The sequence below is a fragment of the Acinonyx jubatus genome, chromosome B3 (genome assembly GCF_027475565.1).
Source record: "Acinonyx jubatus isolate Ajub_Pintada_27869175 chromosome B3, VMU_Ajub_asm_v1.0, whole genome shotgun sequence".
Classification (NCBI taxonomy): domain Eukaryota; kingdom Metazoa; phylum Chordata; class Mammalia; order Carnivora; family Felidae; genus Acinonyx; species Acinonyx jubatus.
The window spans coordinates 36,415,780-36,438,823 of NC_069386.1; the positions used below are offsets into that span (position 1 = coordinate 36,415,780).

Genomic DNA, 23,044 nt, shown 5'->3' on the forward strand with positions numbered 1-23,044 from the left:
GTCAGTTCTACTTCCAGAGAATTTGGACTTTTTAAACCTTATCTGAGATCAACTTCACTCTTTAAAGTGACCCCTGGGAAATGAGAAATGGAAGGTCTGAGTAAGGTTCACAGTCTTGCCCCCTCCGCGGCCACCAGTGAGACTGTTGCATGGTGACGCTGCCCACCTGCTCATTCACGGCCCTGATTGTCCCAAGGCCAGAATCACATTGTTCTGTCGGCACCATGGTATTGGAGGGGAGGGGAGATGGGGTGCCCCGGGCCCCACGTGGCGGGGGAACCTCAAATCCTGCCAGTCAGCCAGGATTAGGGCTCAGGGGAGGAGAGAGGTGACTTCATCTGCTAGTGCTTTCACAGCCCAAAGCCGGGGCACAACCTGCCAGGCCAGGAGTCACCAAGGTCACCCAGGAAGGTGGCCCTCCCTGCTTCCAAGGGCTTGCTATCTGTCTTCCTGTATCCACTAGCTTTGTTCAAGGAGGTTGTTTAAGGAGGTGGAGTAGTGGTGGATAGGGTGTAGGGGCAGCCCAGAGAGTGAGGAGTGACCTTGGAGTCAGTAACAGGGAGACTGCCTGCCCCTCGGGGAGCCAGAGTTCCCGTCTTCCTGCCTGAGCATTGCAGCACCCACTTACACTGCAATTAAAGACGAGCCCCCTTCCTCAGGGTGCAGGCTGTCACAGATGTGGCCCTGGCTTCTCTGTCCAGCCTCATCAGAGTCACTCTGGCCCCTGTCACTCTGCACTCCAGCCCACCAAACGGCTTCCAGTTCCTTAAAACCAACGCCTCTAAACTCTCTCCAGCCTCAGGGCCTTTGCACACTCGTCTCCTCCCCCTCCAGGTGTCCGGGTGAGCATCACTTACTCAAAAATGCTTTTCCTGACCCCCATTTCAATCTAGACTAAACCTCACTGTGGTATTTACCACATCCCCTATAGCAGTTATCACGCTTTGCAACTATTATGTTAACTTGCACATTTGCGTGGTACTTTGAGCTCCGCAAGGGCAGGGACTATATCGCAGCTCCAAGCAAGTGGCCAGCCCAGAGTAGACACTCAGTGAATTGTTACTGAAGAAATGAAGACGTAAGATTTGCACACAGGGAAGCAAGTCAGATGCCACAGAGGAATGTGGAGGGAGGCCACGGGCAGGGGCCACAGCTTCCAGGAGCGTCAGAAGGAAGGGACAGTGACAGGAGATTTCCTGTGGGGCTTATGAAGAGCAATGGAGGCTTGGTTTTAGAGGTGGAGTCTATTTCTAGAACATTCCTTTGTTTGATCCATTTTGTGCTAAGGATGGGGTGGACAGTCCTGGCCTCATTCAAAAGTCAAGAACCCTGCCTGGAAGTCAGTTAAATAGTGAACACAGGAGAAGGTGCCCAAAGAGGCTGTGGTGGATGCTTCATTGTGCAGAACCTGGAGGTGGCTTCCCAGCAAGGGGCCCCCCGGGGACACGAGCTGATGTGTGTCCCCTCCCCGATGTCAGGATGGCATTCTGCTGGGAGCCGTTGGCGCCTATGACTGGAACGGAGCCGTGCTGAAGGAGACCAGTGGCGGGAAGGTCATTCCCCTCCGCGAGTCCTACCTGAAGGAATTTCCCGAGGAGCTCAAGAATCATGGCGCCTATCTAGGTAAGAGCCCGAGCTAAGTGTGGCGAATGGGCGCGGGCGAGGAGGGGCCCAGGGGAACGTGCCCCCACATGAAACAAGGACCTGTCTGTGAATATCCTGCGAATGTCCAGGCACAGGTCAGGGGCCGCTGCCTCTTCAGCCTGGTATCCACACCTGGCACCATGCCCGGCATGCAATGGGCTCTCAATAAACAGGTAGAATAAATGGTAAGCAAAGCACCTGTACCTGAAATGTGCCTCAGTCGATGCTTCTAGATACCAGGCCCACTGTTGGTGTGCATTTAAAACCTTCTGCCTTGGCTAGGGTTTGGGCACGCTGAGCTGCCTCCCAAGGCAACATGCACGTGGAGAAGTCCATGTTCGTTTTTATTGTTAATGTTCACCATCAAGGCAGAAGTCGCTTCCCGTTAAGCACTTTGGAAGCAGACATTAAAGAGCAGCACAGGGGTGCCTGGGTGGCTCAGTCAGTTAAGCATCCGACTCTTGATCTCAGCTCACGTCGTGATCTTGAGGTTCGCGGGATTGAGCCCTGCCTGGTCTCTGCACTGATAGTGCAGAGCCTGCTTGGGGTTCATTCTCTCCCTTTCTCTCTGCCCCTCCCCGATCGTTCTCTCTCTCTCTCTCTCTCTCTCTCTCTCTCTCTCTCTCTCGATAACATTGGTGCCCAGGGCCCAAGTGAGCAGGACCAGCACTGTGGGTGGTCGTGGACCAGTGGCTGGCACACTCCGGCCCCCACTGCACACGTTCTGGGGCTGACACCGGGTCTCTGAGGCAGAAAAAGACTGAATAAACCAAGAAGGTTCAAGCAAAGGGGGGAGGTGTGGAAAGTGCTAGGCAGGGTCAGGACACAGAAAGTAGACCAGGATGGAACAGAGGGGTGGAGCAGGAGGGGGAAGGGGAAAGCAGGTTGGCGCAGGTTGCAGCAGGAAGCCTCGAATGCCAGGTTAAGGAGTTAGAGCCTTTTCGTGTTGGTAGTAGGGAGATAGTGAAGGTATCTGAGTGAGGGGCAGCAGGATGAATCCACCTCTTCCTGGCCCAGCATAACTGTCTTCCTCCTCCCAGGGGGCCCTAGTGGGGTAGAACCAGATCAAAAAGCCCTCATGAGGCCCAACTATCTTGCCTTACCCACAGTCACAGCCCTTCTTCCTTCCTCCTCCCTCTGGGGCTCATCCATGAGGGCAGGGTCTGGGGTCTCTGGAAGATTCCTTCCTACATGCCCCAAGGGAAGGGGAGGTTTGGAGGAAGGAGACTGGGAGACCAGGCTCTCCGCCTCCCCGCAAGGAAACTGTATGGATTTCTGTCATCTTGTCAGGCCTTCTGGGAGGCCGGTCCAGCTTTCAGGATGGCCCTGCCTGCTGGCCAAAGAACCACATGGAAATGTAAGCTACAGCCAGCAGACTGTGGGAAGCAGGAAGTTCTCAATGCTGCTTGTTGCTTTGAGAGGCCCACGCCTGCCCCTAGGACATTCGGCCCCCAAGCCCTTCCCATGACTGCTGTGTCTCCTTCTGAGGAAGCCCAAAGCCCAGGGCTAATTGGGAACATTTTCAGCTGCACCACTGAGGGCTCAGAAGACACCTCGGCCCCACTCTGCAAGGCTGATCCCACCCTACCCTCATATATTTATGGTTGTGTTAATACACAGCCAACACAGTCTATGCAGCACTCTGGCTTCGCTGACCTTTCGAGCCCCATTTCCCAGAATACACCTTTAAGAGTCAAAAATACCGTGTCTGGAACCACAGTAGCACGCCCTACTGCACCTGTTCTCCCAGCCACTGAATCAACCTGTCTACACATCCTGCAGCCGCTATGCAAGCAACCAGCGGAACCATAGTGGTAGTGTTACCCACATATGCCCACGCACGTGCACACATGGCAGAAAGAGACATCCGTTTGCCAGGAAGCAGCCCAGAACTGCTGACGAGGCATCTAAAAACCGGGATCCACTCTCAACCATCAGGCAGAAAGTGGGGCTCTAGGCTTTGCATGCATCCCCCGTGCTGGGTGGTGATAGGGCAAAGCCATCCTGAGGACACGGATTGGTGGCCTTTCCAAAAGAGCCCCTGGTTTCCATTTCTTCCTCTTTTACGTGGAGTATGTGTGGGACCGAGAGGAGGGGGCTCCATCCTTTGAGGCGCAAAGCTCTGGGGCCACAAGAGTCGCTGGGACCCCACGTCGATGCCCAGTGGAGCGGCTTCTCCCACCTGGACAGCCAGTGCTGTAGTTCTTCAGACCACCCAGCAGCAGGTTGCAGTAGTGAGGACACTGGCGGGTCCCTGAGAGAGACAGTTGGTGGAGATTGCAAATCAAAGCCTGCCCCATGCGAGATGAAGCACGGCCAGGGCTCACCACCTCCCTCCTCCCTGCTCTCTCTCACACGTCTTGGGGACGCGGGTGAAGGGGCCCGGGGCACATGCACATTCCAGGTCAGCAGTGCCTTTTCGTAGCCCCACCTGGCTTCCTTGTCTTCCTCCAGCAGGGGGTGGGGCGCATGAGTTCTCCCCACCCTCCCTACCCCCCTCCTGAGCCCTGCCTCTTCCAGGCCTCCCCAGTTGTTCCTAGGAAACACCACCCCGCTGCTTCACATCTGCTCAGCCTGCCCTGAATACACTCCCTGGGCTGGCCCTTCAGGCGCAGCCCAGGAGCTGGGGCAGAGACCAGCCTGTTTCCTCCCGTGGCAGGGTACACAGTCACGTCGGTCGTGTCCTCCAGGCAGGGGCGGGTGTACGTGGCAGGAGCACCCCGGTTCAACCACACGGGCAAAGCCATCCTGTTCACCATGCACAACAACCGGACTCTCACCATCCACCAGGCCCTGCGGGGTGAACAGGTAATGGAGGGGGAGGCTGGGGGCAGGGGCCGGGCGGGAGGGCATGTGGGCAAGGCTGGGCTGGCGGGGGCTCTGCTCTTCCTTCACAGACATCCTTCCCGGTTGGGGGTCACACACCTCCTTCATACCAGCCTTGGAGCTGGACTGTCTCATCCCCAGAAAGCCAGGCCGTGGTCCCTGCGACAGCAAGAACCCGGGAGAATCTGTTTGCCTCTTGTCTCCGGTGCCAGACCTCTGTCCCTGGCTGCCAGCTTCTCTCTGTTCACATCCAGAGTTCAGGGTTAGAGGCAGCACCTAGGCCCCCAGCTCGGGCTGCCAGGGCCCCTAGGCATCCCGGGGGGATGGTCACGTTCCTCACGCCCGCCTTCATGCTGCCAGAAGCGGGAGCAGCTGCAAACGCACCCACAGCGAGGCCCCGTGGGTCCACCAGCTCTTTCCTGTTCCTGGAATGGGAACAGTGCAGAGTGGTACAGCCCCTGCCCTGCCTGGGCTGCGTGGGAACCAGACTGTGTCGCTAAGAGTCTCGTGTTGGGTGGTCACGAATACCAACTGAAAAGCTATAAGAGTCACTGGTAGTGAAAGATCGGGAAACAGGGTTCTTCTGATCCAAGCCATGCCAACAGCCGAGGGGAACTGTGGTCCTGAGACGCCACAACCCTTTTCCAAGGTTACATGGTGGATTCGAGGCTGGGTCGGGTTGAGAATCCAGGACTTTCTGCATGATACTGCCTCCTGACCCCTGACAACCCCAAACCAGCCCCCCCACCCCCACCTGGCCACACTCAGCATCCACGGCACCCTGGGCCTGGGCTGGGCCTTAGCCAGGCCCTTCCCATCATTCCCAGCTCACCTTCGGCTCTGCGGAGCCCAGGAACAGCCCTGCCCCCTGCCCTTGGCCTGTCACCATGAGGACAGGCTCCTCCCTGGGTCTAACCAAAGTCCCTCCAGGTGCAGGAAGCCATCATTCTCTTTCCCCTTCCCGTCTCAAGGGCACTGGCAGACCTGGGGCACTGCTCTGTCCCCCAGCCTGCCTGCCCACACTCTGCCCAGGGCTGGCTCTTCGGGAATCCAAGGCTAGACCTTGAGAGCTGGAGGGAATTTGCTGATGAATTTATGACATTTTTACTGCCTGGTTCCGCCTCCAACATCCGAACGAGAAACCGCAGTGCTGAAGGCAGCTAAATTAAGTGGATTCCAAATCACCGTGACCCACATAGCTGAGGCCACATATTTAGACAAATGCCTCCCCCCACTCCTCCCTTATTTGCTCTGTCTGCCTCTTAATTATTTTAGGTAGGGATAGCTCTTCCCTCCCCCACCCTGTGTTTAGAATTTCCCTTTCCCCCTCTTCCGTATTTTCTATCTTTCTCCTCAGTTAAAAGCTTTTAATGCCGGACGATGGATTTCTCCTGAAAGCACCCTACGCCAGGAGGCGGCTGGGGGAGGGAGTATCACGGGCTCGGATGTCAGACCGGAGTTTCAACCCAGGTTGGCTGTAGCCAGCCATCTGACCTTGGGCAAGTGACTCAGATTCACTGAGCTTCAGTTTGTTCCCTGTGAAATGAGGACAGTGATCTCTCCTAAGGTAGCATGAGGCTCATATGAGCTAACCTGAGGCTGTAAAGCGTGTCACACAGGCCTGTCCCTGGGAGGGACTCCTTCGTCCTTCCTAAGTGACCCGCTGGTCCAGTAAACATTTATTATATTTGTTATGTTATTGTCTATGCCCAGGCCTGGAGGAGACACAGCAGGAACAGGGTGCCCACTCTTGGGTGGGGGCGGGGGTGGAGAACAGGTGCTGGTATGGGGCTGGGGGTGATTGCAGAGGGGCACCCCTTGCAGGCAGTGGAAAGGGAAATGGCAGGGCAGGCCAGGGCCAGCTTCTAACAGGAAGTGACCTGAGGGCGGTGACATTGTCCGGAAGGGAGAAGGGGAGAGTGGGGCAGACAAGAGAAAAGTATGTGCAGAGGGAAGCCTGGAACCCAGCCAGGGGCCGGGGCTTTGGGAGAAATCGCTGGGAATGTCAGGAGCGAGTGTGGGAACTTGGAGGTGCGGGGCGGGGAAGGGGTGTAGGCAGAGGCCAGGGAGGGAGGGAGGCAGGTCCAACAGGGTCACACTGAAGAACTTGGACCTCCCCCTGCACCCCTCCGAAAGCAAAAGAGTGGTGTGGTCAGCTGCTAGAAGCCACTCTGGCTGCCCGCAGGGGTGAACTGGAGGGTGAGGCAGGGGGTCCTTCGGCAGAGGTGCCTCTCCTGGGGAAGAGAACGCAGAGGAGGGAAGCAGACGGACTCAGGACGTGTTTGGCACACTCCAGGCAGGGCTTGCTGGGAACCTGCGGGTGGGAGAGGTGGCGGTGGAGCCGGGGAGGACCCTCAGCTTTCTGACTTGAATAGGTGAGTGGCCCCCTCGTTGAAGGGGGGGGCATGGCCCCCAAGGTGGGAGAGGAACACAGAGTGCTCAAATGCTAAAAAGAAAACATAATCTCCCGTCCAAGGTGCTATTCCCAGGATATTTGTAACGTTAAAAATCGAAACGAGCCTCGGGGCTCCTGGGTGGCTCAGTGGGTTCAGTGTCCACCTCTTGGTTTCGGCTCAGGTCGTGATCTCCATGGTTCCTGGGATCCAAAGCGTCCAGCTTTGCACTCATAACACAGAGCCCGCTTGGGGTTCTCTCTCTCTCTCTCTCTCTCTGTCTGTCTTTTCCCCTCCCCTGCTCTCTCTCTCTCTCTCTTTTCCCCTCCCCTGCTCTCTCTCTCTCTCTCAAAATATAAACTAAAAAAAATATAAACTAAAAAACTAAAAAATATAAACTAAAGAAATGAGCCACGTGTCCAACAAGAGGATTGATTATACACGTGGCACATGCATAATTTGGAATATTATAAAACCACCAATGATCATGTTGTAGGAAAAAATATAACACATCACGGAGAAAGTGCTCATGACCCATTGCTTTATCCAAAAATCATATATAAGCTCTGTATATAGTATGATCCCAGACTGTGAAAATAAAGCCATACACACACACACACAAACAAGCCACACACTCTAGACAAAACAGACTCGGTGAAAATACACTAAAACGTTATAACATGGGACATATAGTTGGATGTTTGGACAACGGGTCACTTTTATTTTCTTCTTCATACCTTTTTCTAATTTTGCTCATTTTTTGCCATGATATGTGCTGCTTACAAACAGAATAAATGGCAATCCATAAAATTAACCAATGGGAAGAAAGAAGAGGTGGAGGGGGTGGGATGACAGAGGGAGACAAGAGGGTTGGGGCGCCTGGGTGGCTAAGTTAGTTATGTGTCAGGCTCTTGATTTCGGCTCAGGTCATGATCTCAGTTCGCGGGATGGAGTCCCGAGTCCGGCTCTGTGCTGATACTGTGGAGCCTGCTTGGGATTCTCTCTCTGTGTCTCTCTCTCTCTCTCTGCCCCTCCCTGTTCTCTCTCTCTCTCTCTCTCTCTCTCTCTCTCTCTCTCTCTCTCTCTCAAAATAAATAAACTTTAAAAAAAAAAGGAGGAGAGGCGCTTGGGTGGCTCAGACAGTTAAGCATCTGACTCTTGATTTCAACTCAGGTCATGATCTCTCTGTTCATGAAATTGAGCCCCAAGTGGGGCTCAGTGCCAACAGCTTGAAGCCTGCTTGGGATTCTCTCTCTCCCTCTCTCTCTCTGCCCCTCCCCTGCTCATTCTCTCTCTCTCTCTCTCTCTTTATCTCTCAAAATAAATAAATAAACATTTTAAAAAAAAAAAAAGGGAGGAAAGAGGGAAAGATGGGACCAAGTGAAAATAGGTGAGTCTGCTCCACGGGAGGGGAGAGGGGGGTGAGAAGGGGAGGACCCTTTGTCTTTGTTCACCCAAGTTCCGAGTGGAAGGGCGTCCTTGGCTCCCTGTGCAGCCCAGCGCACTGCCCTCTCCCACCCCTGTGCTGCAGATAGGCTCCTACTACGGGAGCGAGATCACCTCTGTGGACATCGACGGCGACGGGGTGACTGATGTCCTGCTGGTGGGCGCCCCCATGTACTTCAGCGAGGGCCGAGAGCGGGGCCGGGTGTACATCTACACCCTGAGACAGGTACTACTGCGGGGGGGGGGGGGGCGGGCGGAGCCCTCTGAGGCACCTGGCCCCGCCCTGCCTTCACTGGGTGCACCCCGAGAGGCCAGTGCCCACCCGCTGAGCCAGGCCGGGGAGAGCAGAAATTCTGGGGAACATGGGCTGGAGACAAGGTGCTGCAGGCCAGAGGGGACCGTGACCCTGAGGGTCCTTGCCACATCCCCCTGAGCCCAAGCCTTTTTCCACCCCTGGTTTCGCAGAACCGGTTTGTTTATAACGGAACACTGAAGGATTCCCACGGCTACCAGAATGCCCGATTCGGGTCCTCCATAGCCTCGGTTCGGGACCTCAATCAGGATTCCTACAACGACGTGGTGGTTGGAGCCCCTCTGGAGGACAACCACGGAGGAGCCATCTACATCTTCCATGGCTTCCGAGCCAGCCTCCTAAAGACGCCGAAGCAGGTGCCGCTCCCCGTCCACAGCTGGAGCTGGACCAGGAGTCCTGGCCGCTCCTGCTGGAGCATCCAGTTCAGGAGCCTCTTCTGTGCCCTCCTGCAGGAAAGGACCCCAGTCTGGCCTAGCTCTAGTTGCCTCGAGTCGGGATTTTGAAACGGGTGCATTTGCCTTCTGGACCTTCCCATCACCCCTGCGGGCACCCTCTCCCTGCGTAGCTTTATCTCCCCCTGCAACAACAAAACCCCAGGGACCCTAACCTCACTCCCCACCCCCACCCCCACCCCCCACACACACACACACACGCAGGCAGTTGACAGAGAGTGGAGAATTCCCACGTGGGCTTGCTCTTCTCTGGAAATGCCACATGCTGGAAACCTTGCCCGCCTCAAGAGGGACCCATCTCAGGTCCCACGCCCTCAGGGTCCTCACTTTTGCCTACGTATTTTCTTAGTAAGGTAGTCTAACACACCATGGTCAGGGAGGCCGCTGGGTTACCTGCCAGAGAACATGTATTTACACTTAATGGGGAACCCTTTTAAGACGCGAGATCTTAATCCAAAAGAATGACTTGACGTTAGGTGCCGGACAGACAGACCAGGAGTGGGGTCTGTTTGGGCTTTGGGCCGGAAGCTTCCTGATGGTTCCAAAGGGGCTCTCTCCAGCGCTCCCGATTGTAGTTTCCCCGAGGGTTGTCCTGCCCTGCCCTGTGTGAACAGTGCCCATGCCTGGCTTTCTCTTCCCACTTCCTGCAGAGAATTGCGGCCTCCGACTTGGTTCCCGGCCTCCAGTATTTTGGCTGCAGCATCCACGGACAACTGGACCTCAACGAGGATGGGCTGGTGGACCTGGCAGTGGGCGCCCTTGGCAATGCTGTGATTTTGTGGTGGGTTCGCTGAGGGTCAGGATGAACACCGGGGTTTGGCGGGGGGCGAGGGGGAAGGGGCCTGTTGTTTTTATTTATTTTAGAGAGAGAGCAGGGAAGAGGGGCAGAGAGAGAGAGGGAGAGAGAGAGAGAATCTGAAGCGGGATCCACACTCAGTGCAGAGCCATCTTCCCACGACCCTGAGATCAGGGCCCCACCAAGAGTCAGATGCTGAACCGGCTGAGCCACCCAGGCGCCCAGACATCGGGTTTTAAAAATATTCTTCAGGACCTTTGTCCCTTTGTCTTTAATCATTGCCAGCCAAACTCACCCTCTTAATCCTCATGTTCTTAATCCTCTCGTGATTACAAATTTCCTTCCTGTGGAATCACTGTAAGCTGTCTTGAAGTCCAAATCCCTCTTCCCACAGAGTTCTAAGATTATAGTGTCCAAACGCCCCTCTTAGAATTTGTCCTAAAAGTTCTGGCTGTTTGGGCTCTTCTTCCACTTCAGCTTTTCAAGCTACTTAAAGGACAGGCTGAGGATATTCTTACCAGCTGGAAGGATCTCCCTTCTCCCCTAGTGTGAAAGAATCTTTACGTAATACAGATTTCTTTTCTCCAAACCCCTTCGGACTTCTTTCCTTTTTGAGGGTCTCATTTCTGCACCAGTGCATCAGATATTTGCCACCCATCTGCACTCAGGACCTTTCTTTCTTTCTTTCTTTCTTTCTTTCTTTCTTTCTTTCTTTCTTTCTTTCTTTCTTTCTTTCTTCAGGGCCTCTCTTTAGCAATGGTCTACAGCTTTAAAAAAAAAAAAAAAAGGAGCTTTCTAAAAGTCCATATATTTTGCCATGTGATGCGTTGCCAATTTTTGAGCCAGAAAAGGCTTAATTTTTCATGTATGTTGATGAGCTATTTTTCATTATAAATCCAATAACTTAAAGAAAAATTATAAAATAAAGAAAGAACTCACTCAGGGCTTCATCCACTTCACATTACCGCTGTTAGCATTTTGGCATATTTCCAACCCATCTTTTTCCACCTGCGTGTAATTTTATATGAACACAGACCCATTTTTCATACAACTTAAAAAAGGCATGAAACAGAGGTATCCTAACGACTCCTCGGGGAGAATGAAGGAGTGGACTCGCTCTCAGTCGCCAAGAATATTATGGCCCGGTTGGGAGATGTCTTAGCCTGGGTTCCCTAGAAAACAGAGCCCCAGACTAGAGGTCATGCTAATGCTTTGGGAAGGGCCTCATCCCAGAGGCAGAGGTGAAGGTCAAGGATGCTGAAGCAGAAAAGGGGAGCAGGTGTGAGTGGGGCCTCACTTGCTCACTGGATTTCCAGCGAGGTGGGACACATCTCTGCTTCTTGCAACAGACCATTGTAGGGGAGGAGGGAGAGCAGTGTATCTGGGGGATCCTCGTATCCCCCCCATCCTCCATGGCCAGAGCGTTCACTGCCCCACACCGCTAAGCCATCTAAAGGCAGCGCTGGGGGTGCCGTGCACCGGGGCCACGGCCTCTCTCTGAAGGTCCCCTTTGCATATTGGGGCTCATGGATCTCTGGGGGTGACAGCAAGAGCGGCTTGGGCGGTAGAGGTTCAGTGTATTGGTTCCGGGTGAGCAAGACCCAGGGTAGGTGGTAGACATGGCCTAGCAGGTCAGGAGGACGACACATAAACCAAGTCCTTTACAGGAAACAAGACACATGCACACACACCCCAAGAGAATCAGTCTGCAAAAGGACCCATGCAAGCTCCAACTTTTGAGGTCTAAACCTAAGTGCTACCTCAGCAGTGGTACAATTGTGGGTCCGGGCCTTCTGGGAAGACTCTGGGATCCAACCCCGTGGATCTCAAACTGCCCCGTTAGGATCGACTGGGAGCTTCTCTCTCTCTCTCTCTTTTTTTTTTAATTCGCATATAGGCGATGCACACATTATATTAGTTTTGGGTGTGCGACATAGTGACTCGACAAGTGTATACATTATGCTGTGCTCACCACAAGTACAGCCTGTCACCATACCTATTGTAATATCATTGACTGTATTCTTTATGTGGCGCCTTTCACCCCCATGACGTATACATTCCACAACCAGTAGCCTGTACCGCCCTCTCCCCTTCCCCCCTTCTTTTTTTTTTTTTAATTTTTTTTTAATGTTTATTTATTTTTTTGAGACAGAGAGAGACAGAGCATGAATGGGGGAGGGTCAGAGAGAGGGAGACACAGAATCTGAAACAGGCTCCAGGCTCCGAGCTGTCAGCACAGAGCCCGACGTGGGGCTCGAACTCACGGACCGCGAGATCATGACCTGAGCTGAAGTCGGCCGTTTAACGGGACTGAGCCACCCAGGCGCCCCATCCCCTTCCCCCCTTCTGCCCAACTCCCCCTCCCCCTCCCCTCTGACAACCTTCAGTTTGTTCTCTGTATTTATAGGTCTAATGCTGCTCTTTGTTGGTTTATTCGTTTGTTTCGCTTTCTAGATTCCACATATAAGTGAAGGCACACAGTGTTTGTCTTCGTCTGACTTATTTCACTTCACATCATGCCCTCTAACCCAACCGTGTTGTCACAAACCGAGAGTTTTTCAAACTCTCACAGGCCGGGCTCTACCCAGACCACATAAAGCAGAACGTCTAGGGAAGGGGCCCAGGCAAGCGGTAAACTTTCAAGATTCCCCAGGTATCTGTTTCCAACGGGCAGCCAAGTTTGGGAACCGCTAACGTAAGCTATTGTGTTTACACAGCACTCTACACTTTACACAAAGGGCCCCTCTCACTTACCTCCTTTGGCTCTCACATCCCCCTCAGAGAGATCATGTGACCTGCCCGAGGTCCGTGAGGAACCGTGGAGCCAAGACCCAAACCCCCCTCTCCATGGCACAGCGCAGGGGAGGCACAATTCCTTAGGCTAAGAGCAGGGCATTAGCACAGATAATCACGCTACACTTCCTTCTTGTTATAGAAACGCATGCTTTGGAGAGGCGGTGTACTTCGTTCTCTGATTATGTTTTCCTTAGACCAATACAAGAATACATTTGCATTTCCATGCCTGCTTGGACAGGGTCGTGTAGGGTGGATACATGGGGAATCTCTCCAACAGTGAATGGTTCTCCACTTTGGCCACACATTGCAACCACCTTTCCAGGTTAACACCTTGCTCTTCAAAGCTTGGGCCTGGGCCAACAGCAACAGCTTCAGCCGAGGGCTTACTGGAAATACAGAATTGGTCCCCACTTATTGGGTGAGGATCTACATTTTAAAGATCCCCCGGAGATGTGCGAGCATATTAAAATTCGAGAGGCACTGCTTTCAGACATGTCGATGCCAATCCTGATTTGATTTGATCTGGAGGACAAACTGGGCATCAGGGTTTTTTACAACTCTCCAGATTATTCTAATGGCTGTCCAGGGATGGGATGAGGAGGCAGGAGGCAGTCAGTGTGGTCTGCAGCAAATACAGCCCCTGGGAAATGTCGAAGGGCTGCCTCCAGGGGCTATGTGGCTGCCCTCCACCCACCTGTCCCTGTTTTGCCCAAAACCTTAACTTCCGGGGCCGCTCTCCACCCTCCTCCAAGATTTTCCAGATCCCACTTCCATCCGCTTCCCACCGCCTCCGTCCCCTGCTCTGCTGGGCCCCCGCAGCAGCCACACGTCCCACTCTCCAGCTACTCCTTCTTCTGCTCCAGGTCCCGTCCTGTGGTTCAGATCAACGCCAGCCTCCACTTTGAGCCGTCCAAGATCAACATCTTCCACAGGGATTGCAAACGCAGTGGCAGGGACGCCACCTGCCTGGCCGCCTTCCTCTGCTTCACGCCCGTGTTCCTGGCACCCCATTTCAAAACGGACACAGTCGGTAAACCAGGCCTCTCCCCGCTCCCCCCCGCCCCGATCTCCACCGCCACCACCACCCCCCCCCCCCCCCCCCCGTAGACTTTGGGATTGTTCTGTTTCAAAACCAGGGCTTTCACTGAAATAGGTTTTAAGGGCCAGGTCACAACTCGAGCCACCTTGATGACTGCATTTGATGATCTAATTCCAAGAAGCAAGGGGATGGCAGTGAGCAGCAGTGACCAGCAAGGGAGGGGCCAGAGGAAGAAGGAAAGAGTTGGGATGCAAAGTTGGGACGAGAACAGGGAACTGGGACAGCCAGGATGCAGAGGAAGAGTCAGACCCAGGAGGGGAAGCAGGAAACGAGAGGGTCAGACAGATGAAACCCCCAGTGGGAGTGGTCACTGCTCAGAGTGGGTGTCGGTCTAGGGCAGGGCAGTTTCCCTCTGAGCCAGGCGCCTACTCACGGCAGCCCTGGACCCAGGCGGCCCCAGGAAGTGACAGCTGCAGGTTCTGGGACCAGACTGCAGGAAACCGGGATTTCTGAAAGCTTCTCAGCCAGGGAGCAGGGCTCACCAGAAGGATGGGGGGTGGGGGGGGGGTGGGGGAAAGGTAAAGGCGAGCCTGGGTGGCTGTGCGCTTCTTTCAACTTCTATTTATAAAAAGAGGAAGGTGCAAGAATCGGTGCACCCAGAGGGCTGGCTGGGGTACAGGGGACGAGACGAGGCTTTTCCTGGATTTGGCAAAAGATCAGCCCAGTTACAGGGAAGGAGGCTGCAGGCCTTCAACCCCAGAGCAGTGTCTTAGGTTGGAGCCGCTAGTGGGAAGGGCTCGTGGGGTGGGAACTGTGGCCTGTGGAGGCTCTGACCCACGCCTGACGGGACCTGGGAAGGTGAAGGGAGAGGCGGGGACATCCCGCCCTCCAGGAGGGGTCAAACGAGGGCATCGCCCTGGCCGCTCGTTCTGTCTCCTCTTCCACCACGTTGATTTCTCCTACATCTCTGTCTCTTTCTCTTTCCCTTCATTGCCAGCCCCATCTGCCCCTCCTTTTTCTCCTTTCTCACTCTCCGCACCAGAGTTTCCCACCCACACTAGGGTCTGGTGAGAAGAGAAGAGCAGCTCTTCCCCGGCCAGCCTGGAGGGCTTCCTGAAGGAGGCTGGCTTTCAGGAGGCTCTCTTAAAAGACAGGCAGAGTCTTGAGTGGAAATGTGGCTCCGCCTTCACGGTCTTGCCCTCTCCCTCCTCCAGGCATCAGATACAACGCCACCACGGATGAGAGGCGGTACACGCCACGGGCCCACCTGGATGAGGGCGGGGACCGATACACCAACCGAGCTGTCCTGCTCTCCTCCAGCCAGCAGCACTGTGAGCGGATCAACTTCCATGTCCTGGTGAGCCTGACGCCCAGTAGCCCCACCAGCAGAGACCAAGGTCAAACAGGGAGGGGACACAGCTGAACGAGGTGCTGCCATGGGAGAGGCAGCTGAGCTCAGCTGGGGCCTCAGGAGGCCCAGCTGGGGTACACTGTCCCAGACCTTGCCCGCCCCCCATATTCATGCCCTACTGGGACACACTATCTACCACTTCTGGTACCCACCTCCAAAATCCCTTCTTCCCCAGCCCTGTGATGTCTGCCGTTTCCTTAGCAGAGGGTGAAATCTGGGCTCGGTGAGGGCTCACAGAGGGTGCGGGGGCCATGGCGGAGGGAATGGAAGCAGGCATTGGCTAAAGATGAGGACCAGGTAGGACAGGCTCATAGTGGGGAGGAGCAGGGAGGAGGAGGCGAGAGCAGCCAGCCTGGCAGAGAGGGGGAACCAGCAGTGGCCTGGTGCCTGATTTCACGGATGAGGAGGAGGATAGGAGGTCTGCCACATCCAGAAACTCCAAATGCCCAGGCCACCGCTCCAGCCTTAAGATGCAAGCAGGGGGCACTAAGAGCCCACCCGACCCCCGTGGTCCAAAGGCCAAAAGTCGGAAAAGTGAGCGGATATGGGAGGTCCTCGCGTCTGTTAATACGTGGCCCCCTCTGAGGTGTTTGTTGTCCTGGTTCTCAAAGCATGGGCCCCCGGACCAGCCGCATCCCCATCACATGGGAACCTGTTAGCAATGCATGTTTCCAAGCCCCACGCCAGGCCTGCCAGCATCAGAAACTAGGGGTTGGGCTCAGCACTCAGGGTTTTGCTGCACCCTCCCTCTCCACCCCCGGGGATGCAAAACCTCCAGTTTGAGGGTCACTGCCCTGATACAAAGAAGCCACTTGTGTCAGGATCTGGGTTCCACGCGGGAGATTTTGTAGGCATCTCTAAGCATCCCCTTCTTTACGAACCATACCCGGACCCCCACCGGAACAGCCCGTTTTGTCCACACATTTGTTCGTTCATTGATTCAATGCATTCGTGAAGCCCTGTGCCAAGTGCTTCTGAAGGAGGGAGATCAGCACACAGAGGCAGTTCGAATGCCATATAAGGAGCCAGCCGGAGTAAGGGCTCTGGACAGGGTGTGCACATGGGGTAGTGGGCCCAGCCTGGCTCCCTGGAGGCCGAGGCACTGGGGGGGGGGGGGGGGGGTGGAGGTGCCCAGCCTTGAAGGCCGAGCAGGAGCTTTTGCTGAACCTCCATCCATCCAGCACACCCCTTCATCCCAGACTCACCCTGAGGCCAACAGGGAAGCAGCCCTCCTGTGTTAGGAAAGTGGACATTTTCTCTCAGCATCCTGGCCCAGAAATGGGCACCCCACGCCTCCTCACGTCTCCCTCATCTCCTCCCACACAGGACACTGCTGACTACGTGAAGCCGGTGGCCTTCTCGGTCGAGTACTCCCTGGAGGACCCGGACCACGGCCCCATGCTGGACGACGGCTGGCCCACCACCCTCCGTGTCTCGGTACATCCCGGCACATGGGGCACACAGCCCTGGCCGTCAGCAACCCCCCTACCACACCCGACCTCCTCCCCAAAGCCCAGATCCCGAGTGTGCTGGTACAAAGGAGTTCTTCCCCTCTTGCACCCTCCTGTCTCCTGCCCTGCAAACCCGCAATAGGACTCCATCCCTCCTCCCTTGTGACCCGGGCTGAACGTGTTGTAGGGGAGGGCCAGGCCTCTCCTGGTGGAGGGTCCCCTGTATCCGCAGCACAGGGTGAGCTCTGAACAGGTCCAGGAGAATCACAGAACCAGAAGGGACCTTAGGTCTCAATCGCCCACCTCCCTCATTTACAGGTGAGGGCACTGGAGGCCAGAATAGGTGATTCAACCACCTAGAAGGTTCTAGCAGCTGTGCTCCAGCCCCCTCAATCACACTCCCTAACCCCTGGCTCCAGGGGCATCAGAACATTCTGGTATTGAACACTCACATGCCCCCCACACCTCCAACTCCCACCGAAATCCCCCTCAAAGAAAAGGTCACAGTTTAATTCTGTCTGAGCTGTGCTGGGAGAGCAGGCAAAATCCGTAACACATAATATCTAATTCCTGAGCCTTAAGGATTCGGGAAACAACTTTCACATTCGCCACAACTCTCTAAGGACCATGGCCTCTGAAGGCCAGTCTCTGAGCAGTGTCTCTGAGAATTTCATAGTTTTATAGACTCCCGCCGGCAAACAACTTCAGAATCACTCACATTCTTACTTGTATTTCTCCAACATAAAAGGATCGGGTGACCGACAGCAATGCTTCTGAAAGCCCCTTTCTGCTCCCATTCACCCCTTCCTTGCGTTCAGCTCCTCCCCCTTTGCCTTCCCAGACCTCCCAGACTCCACCACCCAGCCCTCAACCCTCACACCTTCCCTCCTTTCTCCTGATTCTGCATCACAGACGTATAAGAGAGGTTATGTTACCCACTTCGAGAAGGGGGGAATGGCCTGGCAAGGCTAGAGTCCTCATCAGTGAGCCAGGAGAGGAGCAGAGGTGACACGCTGAGTCATTAAGGTTTTTCCTCGTCGCAGTAATTACAGAGCCGCTACGGCAAACGAATGAGAACCTGCCACTCATTCTCCAAGCATGTGGAAGCCCACAATGCAGACTGACGGGCAGGGCACACTCTCTGCCCGGCTCATGATATCCATGCAAGGTGGCAGTAAGCGTTGTAGGCCGGGGGTGAGCTCAGAGGCAGTGTGATGGAGTAATCACGTGACAGGGCAGGGAGACTTCCTGGAGGGGGTGACTGTCGGCTGCACCTTAAAGAATAGACCAGATTCAGCTATGCAGAAATGGGAAGAGTGGGCTTTTGTTCCAGGAGAGCTGACAGTATATCCAAGACATGGAAGTAGGAAAAAGCAAGCTGGGGGCGCCTGGGTGGCTCAGTCGGTTACACGTCCGCCTTCGGCTCAGGTCAGGATCTCGCGGTTCGTGAGTTCGAGCCCCGCGTCGGGCTCTGTGCTGACAGCTCGGAGCCTGGAGCCTGCTTCCGATTGTGTCTCCACCTCTGCCCCTCCCGCACTCACTCGCTGTCTCTCTCTCTCTCAAATACAGATAAACATTTAAAAAATGTCAAGGAGAAATAGGTCTGAAAAAGACAATCTGGGTCATATTATCGAGGGCTTTGAGTAGCGGCTAAATTGCTAAAAATCTTGTTAATCTGGATTTCTAGTGCCCAGTCTCTATCGAAGGAGACATACTCCGCCCGTCGCTCTTCTGCAGATTCTTACTTAGTGTCTGTTCCACGCCACGGCAGCTCGCCTCCTGGGGCAATGAGCTGTTCCACATAATTGAGTGTAGCGTTTGCTTATCGCATTAATTATTCCTTTTAATCAACTGGATGGAAATGCTTCTGAAGGTTATAATATAGTTTTCACACTTTTTACGCAGCCTGCCAGGCGGGGTGGGGGCGTCTCATCGGAGACTTGACGTCACCGAGGGGCACGTGGGTGCCAGCTTACAGCGAAGCCCCCAGGCGCCGCTGTAAGAGTCCTCAGACTCAGTGTTTTACGCTCTGTCCCTTCACTGCGTGGCCTCACCCTGCCCCCTGTCAACATGGCTGTGCTGCCTTTTCTGCTGGCTGCTGCGTGCCTGCTTCTCGCTGTAAGTGTGTGCCATTTGACGGCCGACCCGAGGGCTGTGCTTGACAGAAACGTGTCCACGGACGCGCATGTGGACCTGAGTGAGGCGGCTAAGGAGCTCACCTGTGAGAAAAGCTCGTGGGTTTCGGATACCGTGTGGCCTTTGTGACACCTGTTTCCCCTCCCCTTTTTTGGGCCGTGTCCTTGGTAGGGACAGTCGCACTCCTCAGCTGGAAGGACCACGGGCGTGTCAAACTCAACGTGCCCCAGAACTGAACTCAGCCTACCCCGCCACGTATAAATGAGCGGTGTGGCCATCCTCCCACACACGGACAAAGGGACTCCGCCAACGTCCTGGGCCCTTTGCCTCCTTAGCTCTGATGAACTCCAGGTCCTAGGGACCCCACCTCTGGTGGCCCTCACCCGTTGTCTCCTCTCCATATCCAGATGTTGGATGCCTCCAACATCATCATCTTCTCTTGCATGAACGCTTAGCAGCCTCCTCAGCGGTCTCCCTGACTCTAGCCTCGATCCAGTGCATCCACCCCCAGCCACCAGACGGAGCCTTCCATACGCAGGCCCGACAGTCCTGTCCCTCCCCCTCCCCTGCCCAGCAGTCGTGACTCCTGTCCATTGCAAGGCATGATGCCGAGGCCCTGTAAGAACTGGCCCCACCCGTCTCTCCCTCCTCTCCCCCCACCCCCCACACGACAGCAACACTAAACCAGCCGTCATTTCCCAAACACACCATGCTGCTTCATGCCTCAGGACCTTTACACAGGCTCATCCTTCCTCCCGAGTCCCCTGTCCCTCTGGCCATCCAGCTAACTTGGTCATCCTTCAGAACTCTGACCTACTGTCTCTTCCCTGAAGGCTTCTCTGACCAGGTATAGACCAAAATAACTGTTTCCTTCCCTCTGCCTCTCCTATCCCTCCCACAGATCTGTTTTTTTTCTTTGCACATTTCACACTATAATTATTTATTCACACAGTTCTTCCCCATGAGCTGACAGCAGAAGCTGTCTTCCTCATCCTGTATCCCCAGCACCTAAGACCTTGCCCCCCACAGTAAACGTGGACTGGAACTACCCTGTGGGGCGGGTGGGTGTTCTATGCTACCGGCTCAGTTGAGAGACCCAGGAGGAGCTGAGTTTTGAGCCATGTATTTATTAGAGGAGGGCACTTGGGCAAAAGCACGAGGAACAGCAGGGTGGTGTCCGTGGAAAGGGCAGAGAAGACAAAGCCTGTATCTACTGTGGTAGAGAGAGGAGCTGGTGTGCTGTGGGGGTGAGAGATGGCCCCCAGCAAAAAGGGCCGCCCACCCACCCCTCCCTGGCTTTCCCTGGCCCAGGTGCCCTTCTGGAATGGCTGCAGTGAGGACGAGCACTGCGTCCCTGACCTCCTGCTGGATGCCCGCAGTGACCTGCCCACAGCCATGTGAGTTGGCCCCTCCCAGCCCCCACCCTGACTCCTTTCCCTCCCTGCTGGTGGATCTGGGGCTCCCAGGGAGCTGGATTATTTCCTGCACATCCTTCTTGCAGGCAGCATGGATCAAACACTGAACTTGGAGCCTGGGTCTAGCCCAGGCTCTGCCTCTCACTCCTGTGTGACTTCAGGCAAGTCTCTTCCCTCTCTGGGCCTCAGTCAGTTCCTCTGTAAAATGAAAACTACTAGTTATCCTACCTCCTCAAACTTTGTTTTGAAAAAGGAATCCTTTCTTTGGAGCCTCTACTACCAAACAGATAAAAGGTGGAGACAAGGACCTGTGGTTCTGTAGCAAAGAAGGGGAAAAAAATAGAAAATGTCCTATTTTAAATTTATGTAATATTTTTTTAATTTTTTAACGTTTATTTATTTTTGAGACAGAGAGAGACAGAGCATGAACGGGGGAGGGTCAGAGAGAGGGAGACACAGAAGCTGAAACAGGCTCCAGGCTCTGAGCTGTCAGCACAGAGCCTGACGCGGGGCTCGAACTCACGGACCGCGAGATCCTGACCTGAGCTGAGGTTGGCCGCTTAACCGACTGAGCCACCCAGGCGCCCTATATTTTCAAATAATTCATGCTCAACTTTTACCCAACTCTGTGATATTTAGGTAGAAGACATATATATCCTGACATATACAATAAATAGAAATAGCATAAACAAACTTTAGGGAAGGATGAAGAAGCAAATATTCTAACCATCTAGGCTACTAATCAAGATCGTCTTGACATTTGGCTCTGAGCTTCCTGGTAGCCAAAGCCAAAAGGGAAACATGCTGAGTAGAGAAGGGGTATATACTGTTATGCCCAGAATTCGTGATCCCCAAAGACCACCAGGGAGCCGAGTCCGATGCAAAAGCAAAGAGCCTTTATTCGAGCTAGCTGGAGCTCAATCTCCTACCTGCACCAACGCAGTGGTGAGATACCGGGGAGAGAGAGAGCGAGTTTCAAAAGCACAAAGGTTTCATAGGGATCGTGGCCTTAGCCGATTGGCTGGGGAAGGGTCGTGGCCTCAGCGGATTGGCTGCCAAAGTGTGGTCCCAGATCAGCAATTATCAGCATCACCTGGAACTTGTTAAAAATGCAAATGTTGGGCCTGGTGGTCACAGACCTACTGAATCAGAAACTCCGGGGGTGGAGCTCAGCAATCTGTGTTTAAACAAGTCTTCCAAGAGATTCTGATGCACTGAAGTTTAAGAACCACTGTGTCTGAGGATCTCTAACATGTTTGGCCTCAGTGTATACAGAACGTTTCTCACTGGTCACCTGTTAACTATTGGCTGTCAGCCTAGCTGTGCTATATAAATACCTAGCACCAAACCCCATCCCCAGAGACTCTGATTAATTGGTTTGGGGAGGGGTAAAACGCTCCCAGGTCATTCTAAGCCTGGACAGGGTTGAGGGCTCCTGCCTCTGGTCCCTACCTGAGAGAAGCCTCCCTCTTCTACTCACACTTTCCACGCCTCTCACACTCCCCTTCCTCCCACCTCAGACTTCGGAAGAAAGCATCAATCGGTAAGTTACTTAAGGGGAGGAGGCGTGTTCTGAGGTTTGAGCAGGAACTTCTTTCTGCAGCCATTTCAGGGACGTAGTCACTAGTCAGCCGGCCTAGGTCTGCTCTTTCATATACGTGAGTAGGGAGGCCTAGCCCTGCATTCCCCATTCCATCTGCCTGATCCTGGTGGTCTCTTTCCCACAGGGAGTACTGCCAGAGGGTGCTGAGGAAGCCTGTGCAGGACTGCTCCACGTACACGCTCACCTTTGACACGGCGGTTTTCATCATAGAGAGCACGCGCCGGCGGGTGGCAGTGGAGGCTGTGCTGGAGAACAGGGGCGAGAATGCCTATAGCACAGTCCTAAATATTTCGCAGTCAGCAAACCTGCAGTTTGCCAGCTTGATCCAGAAGGTGAGACCTTGGCGACCTGCCTGGCCTTCCTGAGGCTAAGGGCAGAGGCAGGATAGGACGGATCCAGCCAAGGGGCCTGGCTGGCTGCCCATGAAAATCACCTGGAAGCTTGCGAGCACCTGTGGTCAGACTTCCCCCGGAGATTCAGACTGATCTGGTCTGAGGTGGGGCCTGCAGCAGTGTGTGCTTTTAAAGCAGCCAGGGGGATGTGAGTGTGTAGCCAGGGTCGAGAACCACTGGCAGATGAGGGTCTGACCCATTCAGGAATGTGGGGAGGAACGTCCTTGGGCCTGTGTCCTCTGCCCTCATTAGGGCGCGTGCGCACACACAGACACACACACACACACACACACACACACCATACATATGCACACCAGCTCATACACACCCTCTGCCTACAGTCCATCCTTCAGGCTTTCTCAAAAGGGCCCTTCTAACAAGAATCGGAACAGGTTACTCCCCACTTTAAAATTGCCCATCATGCCCAGCTGCTTTCACAACAAATTCCAGACTCTGTTGTGGCATTTAAGGCCCATCCGCTTCCCCATCCATCACCTGCCACCTCTGCGCTCACCCCCACACCCTTAGTCCGACCACCACTGCTGCTTCCCAGCACACCTGCCTTCACACTGAGGCCCTACCCATGTGGTCCCCTGCCTGAACTCCCTCCCTCCTCTGCCTGACAGGCTCCTGTTTCTTCTTGGTTACCGTTTTACAGAGAAGGAGACTGAGGCACAGAGAGGTGTTAAGGGGCCCGATCAGGAGCACAGAGCTGCTAAGTGGCAGGGTGGGGTTCCTCACGGCAGAGCACAGTCCTGTCGTGTGTTCTCGAGTGCCTTCCCAAAGCGGCAGAAGGCCACGCAAGTCCCTTCAGCCCCACAGAAGTCCCAGGCACAGCCTTGTGTATGCCCCAGGGACATCCAGAGTGCCTGAGTGCTAGCCTGCTATAACCCGGAATGCCTGCAGGGCATGAGAGAAGTCCTGGAGATGT

The 23,044-nt window shown here is 54.6% G+C and overlaps 1 protein-coding gene across 2 annotated transcripts in view; it reads left to right on the top strand.

Moving 5' to 3' along the window:
* Positions 1–23,044, top strand: part of ITGA11 (integrin subunit alpha 11) — a 126,076-nt gene that overhangs the window by 88,609 nt on the left and 14,423 nt on the right. For both annotated transcript variants that reach the window (XM_027067624.2, XM_053223821.1), the window contains 10 exons: positions 1,479–1,623; positions 4,304–4,452; positions 8,395–8,535; positions 8,775–8,978; positions 9,725–9,855; positions 13,530–13,696; positions 14,920–15,062; positions 16,443–16,553; positions 20,015–20,100; positions 21,846–22,053. In XM_027067624.2, the coding sequence (XP_026923425.1) occupies positions 1,479–1,623; positions 4,304–4,452; positions 8,395–8,535; positions 8,775–8,978; positions 9,725–9,855; positions 13,530–13,696; positions 14,920–15,062; positions 16,443–16,553; positions 20,015–20,100; positions 21,846–22,053 (1,485 nt within the window). The remainder of the gene's footprint in view (positions 1–1,478; positions 1,624–4,303; positions 4,453–8,394; positions 8,536–8,774; positions 8,979–9,724; positions 9,856–13,529; positions 13,697–14,919; positions 15,063–16,442; positions 16,554–20,014; positions 20,101–21,845; positions 22,054–23,044) is intronic.